Raw genomic sequence first — 10,558 nt, 5'->3', positions numbered from 1 at the left:
CAAACCCATAGCCATGCTTTGTGCCTCGGGTTCAGTGGGGGCTTATCAGATGAGCCGCTGGGGAAATATGTGCCCCCTATTCTCTCTTTGGCCAACTACAGTCACCTTGGCAGAGGGCTCCTCTGCCTCCCAGGGGATACTTCTGTGGTTCTTTGACCTAAGCCTCTCCGGTGAATTCTCTACCTGTTCTGGAGGTCTTGTGGAGTGCCATCTTCAGAGCCCCAAGGATCTGCCCAGAACTGTCCGTCGGCCCCCCCCCCCCCCCCCCCCCCCCCCCCGTGCTCTGGGACGGCCGCGGGGCTGCGCTAGCCATTAATGGACATCATCCATTTTTAATCAGAAAGATCAGAAGAAAGATGGTAAGCGAATCCCAGTCGCAAGTCAATTTAAATAACATTCCTGGGGAAATCCAATCACTTAAAACTGAGACACCTACGCGAGCAAGAGCCCCCGCCCTACTAGCGAGGAAGAGCGCGACGGCTGAATTAATCAAGATCAGGGGGCTCTAGAGCTGAGCGTGGAGGGTTAACCCTTCCAGCCCCGGAGGGTACCAAGGGGGCTTGCAAAAGCGCGGACGGCCAGGGCGAAGATGCCCACGGCAGCCACGCACAGGCTGCCTCTGCCATCTTGGGAGGCTCCGAACGCCCAGAGCTCTACCCGGGAGGCTGGGCGCGCGCGGTTAAGGTCAGAAGCTCAGGAAGCCGCTCCGGCTGCGAGGAACGGCCGCCTCCCGCAGCCTCTGCGCGCCGTGGGCTCCTCCTTCCGCCCAAGCGTGGCCATGTGAGGACTACTCCGACCGCAGGTAGCCGAGGCGCGGGAGGCGGTGCGCGGGACCCGGCGGAGCGCCCGGGGAGGGGCCGACGGACACGCGGACAGACGGATCCCCCAACCCCCGCCCCGGACTTTAGCAACGGTCTGCGCGGGCCATGTGGGGGCCCGGGGTCACGGCCGAGGGCCTGTCGGTGGCGCCGGCACCGCCGCCGCTGCTGCCGCTGCTGCTCCTGCTGACGCTGGCGCTGGTGGCGCCCTCGCGGGGCGGCGGGGGCTGCGCGGACCTGGCGTGTGGCGAGCGGGAGCGCTGCTGCGACGCGGCCAACGCCACAGCGGTGCGCTGCTGCAAGCTGCCGCTGCACGCCTTCCTCGACAACGTGGGCTGGTTCGTCCGCAAGCTCTCCGGGCTGCTTATCCTGCTAGTGCTTTTCGCCATCGGCTACTTCCTGCAGCGCATCATCTGCCCCAGCCCACGCAGGTACCCGCGCGGTCAGGCGCGGCCCGGGCAGGCACGACCCGGGCCGCCGGGGGGCGCGGGGCCTCCGGGGGCCGCGGGGCCGCCCGACGACGACGACGACGACGACTCGCCCGCGCTGATGCGCGACGAGGCGGCCGCCGGCTCGCAGGACTCCCTGCTGGACAGTGGAGGCGGGGGCCGGGGCCGGGGAGGCGGAGGGCGCTCGGCCCCCTCCTGCGCCTCCGAGCACGAGCTTCGCGTAGTCTCGCCGGTTTTCCTGCAGCTGCCCAGCTACGAGGAGGTCAAGTACCTCCCCACCTACGAGGAGTCCATGCGGCTGCAGCAGCTCAGCCCCGGGGAGGTCGTGCTGCCCGTGTCGGTGCTCGGCCGCCCACGAGGCGGCGGCGCCGGGGAGTCGGACGGCGGCGAGGGCCGCTTCCCGCTCATTTGAGAGTCTACGGCCGCTCGAGGACCGCGCGGACAGAACGGGGCTAGGGGGGTTGTGGATGGGACGCAACGGCCGAGGTGGCAGCTGCCACCGCCAACGGCCTCAGACCCCGCCTGATACCTGCGCCGAATCGTCCGTCGCTCGGCGACTGTGCCGGAGTCACTTCCACTCCCGTTTTACCCCGGGATCTTAAGTTTCCCTACGTTTCATTCGGTTCAAGGAAACGTTAGGAGCGCGCGGCGGGGCGACAGAAGCGGACAAGCCAGGAGCGCAACTTCTAAGGTCGTCCCCACCCTCAGCCTCTGCTCAGACTGTGTTCACTCGTAAGTGCCTGCTTTCAATCAAAGAGAACACGTGAGCCCTTTCGTGCGTCGGAAGAAAGGTAGCAACCTTTAGGGATGAAGGGAAAGGGACACAGTTCCATACCTCTCCCTCGCGCCCGGACAGGTCTCGGGTCTCAGAAGATAGGCCGAGGGCGAGGAGCCGCGGGGGTGAGCCGCCACTGGAGACTGCCGCGCGCAGTCGGGGAGATCAGCACCTAGGTATGATTGAATCCCTCCTTTGCGGAGAACACTCCCCCTTCCTCCCCCCCCCCCAAAAAAAAACAACTCGATATCTTCCTGGCCAAGTATAGTCACAACTGGTGGCTCACAATTTGGTGAGGGATAACCAGGATATCCAGTTAGTGGGTGTACCTATTGAAGATACAGCAATTAGATATATTGAAGACCGTATTTATAATAAGGTACAGTTGGGCTTTTGGTTTTTCAATTACTGAAAAGATATTTATATTTATTTGTCTTTTATTTTTATATTTTTACCATGTTTTGAACGTATCAGGAGTGTATTTGTGCAATTAATGATAAGATAATCATCCTTTCCTCTTTTATAGGCCTTAGTGGCTTGGGAATGTGATTATTGTTTAATAAAATGTTAGACATTATTTCATTTACAATGGGGGAGAAAGGAGGCATGGTCAAATGAGAAAACATATGTGACATAAAACACATGACGGATATCTTATTTTCACTATTTGAGAAGAATATATTTTATTTTTAGTACTGTGGCATAATATATAACTTTTTGTAATAACTATAGATTGTGTAGCCTAGGTCTTATTGTATCATTCACCACATAGTTATATGTAGAAATGATTGATACACGTATGCTGTACCATGAAGCATGAAGTCATGCACTTTTCCCTCTATTTTAAAATACATTCCACAACATGATACAAAACGTAAGAACTTGTGACTTGTGACTTCTCTTCAAAGCCATAATTGTGCAAGTAATGTACTACAGAAGGATTTAGTCAACCTATTGTAAGAAAAAAATAAATGCCATTGTATCAGTTCTACCATCCTATGAAATGTCCTTTAAGCAAATGGTAATTTAAAATAATATTAAAATGCATTATGTATAATGTACATACGTATATTGTCTATGTACAATATACACATTGTATACCATATAATTATTACACTTTATGATTGTCATTAAAGGAAAAGTAGGAAACAAAAGGTTTCTCTGGGGAAGAATGAGTGTTAAAGATTTTACACAGGAACCTCACATATGTATCTAGAAACATTGTTTTTATGATTGAAAAAGTTTGACAGTCTGGAAATTGTATTAGAAGAAACTGATGATTTGATTCATTTGAGAAATGATTTAATTGAGAAATTAATGTCAGAAAATGATTTCAACTTTTAAAGGCTAATAGAAAAAGTCTGACAGTTCTAAGAAATCTTAAAATGTCTGAATTGTAAGAGAACAGAACGGTTTACTCTAAAGTTCTAAAAGCTAATGACTCTGTCATTGAAATCATTTGAAGTGTATTAAAGCATAGAAAAACATTAAAGATTTCTCTGTGTAAATTGTATCAGATGTGTGGCTATATGGTATGTATTAAAATATGAAATATGTATCTTTGTTATTTAAAAGCAGTCTTAAGCTGTGAATTGGCAAAACAATGAGTTGAGACTACATGAATTGACAGTGGTACGAGAATTCATGAAATCACATCATATTGAATAATTGCATATGTTAATGTTACTCAAACACTATAAATTTTAGTTTTACATGTGGCTGTCAATACCACCACCATTCAAACAAACTGAAAAGTTGCCATAATCTTTCAAATGATTTATCCTTTGAGGGTATACTGTTTTAGACACTTCTTCAAATTCACCATATCTGAAACATCAACATAAATTTCTACATATATCTATATAAATATCCAAATATATATGTATGTATCCATCCTATATGTTGTTGCTAATACTAACATCTTGAACATTGCAACACAATCTTGTTAAAATACACTTAAAATATGAATCAAGTATATTTCCTTTGTATCAACTATGGAACATTTCTCTCCTTAATATTCAGAATGTCTGTAATGTAACACTAATCATGCAAGGAGATTATACTGAATTTTAAAATTACAACAGACTTTACATTTGTTTTTTTTCCTAGTCATCACACAAGCTTTTATGCACATCCCTCATTTAATAAAAATGAGTTTGACTCTGTTTTTTTCTTGCACTTCATTGATTTACCAAGCACAATTTTGTGGGGAAAAAAATTCCTAAAAACTATTTTTATTAGTGATGAATGAACGTGTCTCATGGTAATGCAAACACATGTATAACATACCACATCATTACAAAACCTATGGATTCACAATGCTAAAATACCTGGATAGAAATATTTTGAAGGTACTAAGGGTGGTATTTAGATGTTCAGTTTTATAGAGTTTACCTGGAAATTATTTATTACAAAGGACTAGTAGAGAATAGAAATGTAGGAAACATTAATGTAGAAAAATTATGCTCTCACCAGAAAATAATTCATGATTTGTTGATTTTACTTATTTTCAATAATCTTTTATATATAGGTCAGAGCACAGATATATATACATATATATACATACATGTGTGTTTATATGTAAGTATGTATATATATGTATGTATTCATGTATGTATAAAATCACCAGTTGCTTAAATGCATGACTTTTTTATATTTTTAAATTCTATGTATTATATAATTATACATGTATACACACACACACATAAAATAACCTGTTGCATGAAAGCAATTTTGTTGTTGGTGTTTATAACCAAGGGGATAATGTCTTCTTGAGATAGAATGACAGTTTTAAGAGGCCATTAAATCAAGGATGGAAATTGGCTTTGGCAATTATGCCAAAGGGCATGAGGTGTACTATATAAGGAAAACAAGATTCAATTGTAAATACTGAAGGGAATATTAAGGAAATGGCCTCAACAGTTTAAAAGGCAATATGCTAAGTACCTTAATGTACTTTATGTATACAGTTTCTCTCAAGTGGAATTAATAAAGGAAACAGTTCACAGCTGGAACTTATTATGTCATAAACATGAATATGGTGTTCAGATTTATACAATGTTCTGCACTGATTTCTGTAAAAATTTCATGAACATAATTAATTTGCATTTCCAGATTGAAAGAAACAATGAATGAATCATTTTAGTCTGAGCAGCCCAGCATTAACCATCTCTCCAAAACTGTAAGTTGCTGACAACCAATCAGTGATAGAACATTTGGCAAGTTTATATCTGATCTCACTAGTTTACAATTTACTTTTTCATTCTCCTTTCGTCCATTGGTAAAAGATGAAAGGCTAAGGGAAGGTATTTTATTAACAAAGAATGAATCAACAACCAGCTAATTGTAAGGAATTAAGACAACGTTTCCTCCATAAAGAGGGAGGAAAATTTTTAAAAAGGAATTAAGACTTCCCATCTTTATGAAGGAAAGGATGTCTTAATTCCTTTTTTAAAATTTTGCCTATAAAAGAATCAAATTTCAAATAAAACCAATACTTTGATTACATTTAAATACATATAGAACCTAATTTTATTTATTTTCTTTTACTTAACAGAATTTGCTTTAAAAAAAATCATATTTAAGTAGTCCCTACACTTGATGTGAGCTTGGAACTCACAAACCTGAGATCAAGAGTCGCTTGTTCTACTGACTAAGCCAGCCAGGCTGCCCTGAGTTTAAATTTTATGACAAAAATTATACTATGGTGGACATTTATGTTTGCTATCAAACTAAAGATTATCATTTTTTTCCTCTTCAGCTTCTTAGCTAAGCACCTTCATTGTCTTGATTTCTCCTACTTATTTTCTTTCATTGTATGTTATTATTATCTTGCTTTGAATTTTCAGTAGATGTTTTCACTGAAACATCTTGTAGGACTCAAGTTATTCTTTTCTGTGATTTAATATCACTGGTTATGGCTTAGCCTTTTGCACAAAGTTTCTTCTTTTGGTAAATGTTATTTATCCAAAGTGTTTTCTTTGTTTTCTATTTGCATCTGATTTCTTTGGTTTTCCAGTTTTGAGCCAGGTAGCTTTCCTTTTTATGCATGAAAGGACTGTAAAGATATTTCTTGTTCCTATCCATAGAGATTTTTATCTTGTCACTGAGCAAGTGATCATATCTTTGCATCTCTCTAAGCAAGAATTTTCATTTTTCTAAATTTCAAACAATAATTCTCAATTTACCTTTTTATATTTTGCTTCCTCACTTGGAATTTTCTAGAGGGATTGTCAGCACTTTTCTCCCTGTCTTTCCCCTAAAAATATGCCCTCTGCTATATTTATAAGGACAGAGAATTAGACCCTTGAATCTTAGTAGTGACAGGGACCTTATCTTGGCTTCCAAACCTCAAGTAAATTAATTGTTCATTGACGGCTATATCTTTATGCTTCTAGATTTTTCTCACAGGCATCTTTGTGGTTTCCTCCGTGTCTGTCATTTTATCTGAGGAATAGTTAACTGTTTTTTTCTCGTTCTTGCTCACAGACATTCTATTTGTTATACTAGATAAAAGATCACATCCTTCTATTCTTACAGGGTGGACCTTGTTTGAGCCTCTAGACCTCAAGGACAGTTTGATTTACCATTGATTGCTGTATCTTTGACATTCTTACAGATTTCTGCATGGACTCATAATATCACTATTTGACTGAGTAGATTAGACAGTCCCTCTAACTTTCTTTTATTCCTACTTCTAGATGATCTTGAAGAATCCATAGTGTAGTGTTTAAGATTTTATCTAGGGAACTGTGAATAGTTTTATCTCCTGCCTCTTTGTTGGCTACCTTTGTTTCATCAGAGAAAGGATTAGAAGTTTCCACATTAACCACCTGTTTTATTTTGGTTTGTGGGAATTTTCTCTTATGTATTGACCAAAGATTTTACCAGATCAAAATTAATTATTATTATTTTCCTGGGTCCTAAAAGTATCTTCTCTTCATTTGTAGGTTTAGCTTTTTTCTTGCAAACTGATCATTGGTTTGTCACATTTCTCCATGTGCCTGACCCCTGTTGAACTAGCCAACCAATCAGATTCCTATAGATTTACCCCAGTTTACTTCTTCCTCTGATGTTAAAGACAGTCTGTGTCTTTTTTCCATAGCTCCATCTTCTGAGTTTTTCTCTTGGAAATTCCTCACAGTATTCTTTTCATTTTTCTTTTTCAAAATATTTCTGTTGTTATAAGCAACTGAGACTCTTCAGTTCTTTATCTGTGTCTGGGATATAGGGACAATGCTGACTCAGCTTTGCTTGAAAATTAAGCTCATATTTCTTTACATTCATCTGTGCACATTACCTGTTGGACTAGACAAGGGTTTAGATTTTTCCTTGAAACTCTTTTATGTTTTTTAGGGTAGATGTTGTTCTTTGACTAACTACATCTTGCATGTTCTTAGGCCACACATCTTCAGTTTCAGAGGCATTAGTTTTGGATTTATATTCACAATGTTCTTGGCTGACATTTCCCGGTCCATCCTTACTTTTGTGCACTGAAGCAAACATTTCTTCAAATCCACTATAGTCATCTTCCAAATATTATGTCTTTTGTTTGAAGTCTTCAAGTGCATTTCTCTTTTTCTCTTTATGGTTTCGATATAGTACTAATAACTATGGGCTCCAGATTTTCTTTTGGTGTTTTTTTTTTAAATGTTGTACGGCCATCTATATTTTCTTTTGATTGAAAAATATGTATGCCCTGTGTATAGTCTAATATTTTTCCTACTACTAAGTTTTAATTTTTTTTTAGTTTATTTATTTGAGACGGAAAGAGACAGAGTACAAGCAGGGGAAAGGCAGAGAGAGAGGGAGACACAAAATCTGAAGCAGGCTCCAGGCTCTAAGCTGTCAGCACAGAGCCCCATGTGGGGCTTGAACTCGCAAATTGCAAGACCATGACCTGAGCCAAAGTTGGATGCTCAACCGACTGAGCCACCCAGGCACCCCTCTACTACTTGGTTTTCTTGAGTATTTTTTCACATCTTTTATTATGGCTATTTTAGATTTTTCTTGTAATTTCTCTGATGTATCTGAATCCTTCCTAAGTAAGGATGTCAGTAAGCTTTTAAAATTTGGAGTTGCTGTAATTATCATAATGCCTGCTGATTCTTCTACTGGCTACACCTTAACAGTTTTCCTAAGGTTTTCTTTCATGCCTGGAGGATTTTCTGCCGACTCCCATCTCTGCTTTGAAGTTGTCCTGAGGTTCTTGACACCTGTCAAGTCTTCTCCTGAGTTCTGTTCTTTAGCAGTTTTATCTATTGGTGCCCATTGGGTCTTCACTAGGTTCAATCTTTTCCACAGAAGTTTTAAGAAGTTTCTTGATTGTTGGTTCAGCTAATTCACATTCTCCCCAGGACAACTAGGAGCTGTCCTGAGCTGCTTCTTGTTGATTGTCTTATATTCTGGGGTCCACCATTTGTTGTGTGATTTTCATAAGGCCCTTGGTCCGTCTTCTACTGGGTCCACTATTCCTAGGCATTCCAAACAAACTCTTGATAGCTGTGAGTGAGGATTTCACCTTCTCCACGTTTCCATCTGAGAGAGAAGGAGTTCTTGTTTTTGCTCTCTGGTTGTATTGCTTGCTTTGGTGTTTTTATAAGCTCTTTGAGGCCTTCAGATCTGCTACGGACTCTGCATTTTCCTCAGTTATCCCCAGCAGCCCCCCAAGATTTCTGAGGTTTTCTAATGGTTCCGGTTTGTTCTTTGGACTGTTCTAAGATTTTTGTAGATGTCACAACCATTTGATTATTCCTCTGGTTCTGTTGGTCTTTGTAGGAATTATCTGATACCTGCCAGGTCTCCCAAGAGTTCTGGTTTCACTTTAAGGTGTTTCCAGTGGCCTCCTGATGCCTGCTTGAATGTCTACTCGTTCTGGATTCTGCTTTCAATTGTTCCTAAGCTTTCTGTGAATATAATCATCATTTATTTGTTTCACTGGGTCTTTTGGTATTTATAGGAGCTGCCAGCTGCCAGTTCTTCCTTTGGTTCTGGTTTTATTTTAGGTGACTTCAGCATTCCTGTGAGGATTTGTAGTTTCTGCTGGGTCTGATTTGTGCTTGGGATACTCCTAAGCTTTCTGTGAAACATATCACCATTGATTTGTTCCTGTTTATTTCGGTGTTTGAAGGAGCTCTCTGATACCAGCCAAGCCTTTCACACATTCTGCTTTCTCCTCAGATGTTTGCAGCCACCTCCTGGGGAGTGTTAGAATTTGTACAGTTTCTGGATTCTGTTTGGGGGGTCCTCCTAAGATTTTTGTGGACACCTAATTTCATTTTAATCTGTTTATAATTAAGAGTTTCATAAGTGAACTTCTGAAACTTATAGCATTGCCTGTGAGTTCTGGCAATTAATTATAATAAGTTAAATGTCACCTCTACCTCGGATTTAAAATTTGGTAGCAATTTACATTGTAGCCATTTTCCCAAAGAGTGAAATACAAACATGTGCGCTATTTTGACATAAGCTTGGCAGCTGCTGTGGGGGATGGCACTTGTCCCTCACTATCATGATAATGATAACAATGGTAACTATAATTCGTTGAATGCTTACATGGGGCAGGCACTGTTTTAGGCATCTTAGATATATTATCTCATTTAAAATTCTTAACAGGAGGAGCTAAGGACTACTAACCTATTTTATAGATAAGAAAAGTGAAGCCAGAGAGGCTGGGTAGTGTGCCCAAAGTCATAGGAGTGATAAGACTAAGGAGGCAGATCAGCCTCTTTGACTCTGGAGTTAGTACTCTTAACCACTAAACTTTCAACATGCAATTAATTTTACCTCTCAGAATATCTAATTATTAGAGCTGTGGTTATTGCTGCAAAGCACCACATTAGTATCACTTTTTATTTTTTCACAAGCACAATATGGTAGCTATTATTGGTTATTTGCTGTTCAAAGGAACTACTTTTAGGGGTGCCTGGGTGGCTCACGTGGTTGAGCATCTGATTCTTGATTTGGGCTCAGGTCATGATCCTATGGTTCTGTGAGTTCAAGCCCTGCATTGAACTAATTATGTACTGTTAGCACAGAGACTGCTTGAGATTCTCTCTCTCCTTCTCCCTCAGCCCCTCCTCCTGCTCCCATGCTCGCTCTCTCTCTCAAAATTTAAAAGTCAAAATTAAAAATAAATAAAGGAACTATTATTAAAAATATAATAGAATCTAGGCCAAAAATCTTTAATAACTTATAAAGTTGTTTGTGGAAACACATAAACGTTTTATGGATAAAACCTGAAATGGTCAAGAAAAACGACGCAGATATTGTTTTTGTTTTTGTTTTTTTGTATTTCGTTCAGCCAGTTCTTTCAACACCAAGTATGCCTCCTTCCTGGTCTGACTTCATTAATTTTAAAAATTAAAAAACATTTCTTTAAAATAGCTGGTATATTGTGTCCAATATCTTAAAAGAAAAGAAACAGTGGTGTTTGTATTGTATGCTCAGCATAAAAATGAGAAACATAGAGTCTAACATTATAACTAAATCCTCAATGCTAATGCTAGCTAATATGG

The 10,558-nt window shown here is 40.9% G+C and overlaps 1 protein-coding gene across 7 annotated transcripts in view; it reads left to right on the top strand.

The window, feature by feature from the left end:
• Positions 1-394: 394 nt before the first annotated feature.
• Positions 395-10,558, top strand: part of CUNH3orf80 (chromosome unknown C3orf80 homolog) — a 59,511-nt gene continuing 49,347 nt past the window's right edge. For 3 of the 7 annotated variants that reach the window (XM_039241962.1, XM_039241961.1, XM_039241964.1), the window contains exons 1-2: positions 395-2,421; positions 5,157-5,223. In XM_039241962.1, coding sequence (XP_039097893.1) covers positions 927-1,679 — 753 coding nt within the window. In that variant the 5' untranslated portion in view covers positions 395-926 and the 3' untranslated portion in view covers positions 1,680-2,421; positions 5,157-5,223. Of the gene's footprint in view, positions 3,551-5,156; positions 5,224-10,558 lie in introns of those variants that run through there. The other 4 variants (XM_039241966.1, XM_039241965.1, XM_039241963.1 and 1 more) reach the window with 4 other exon arrangements.

This window comes from Hyaena hyaena, unplaced genomic scaffold, assembly GCF_003009895.1.
Source record: "Hyaena hyaena isolate Hyena2069 unplaced genomic scaffold, ASM300989v1 scaffold_203, whole genome shotgun sequence".
Lineage (NCBI taxonomy): Eukaryota > Metazoa > Chordata > Mammalia > Carnivora > Hyaenidae > Hyaena > Hyaena hyaena.
This window is presented reverse-complemented; position numbering and strand designations above follow the sequence as displayed.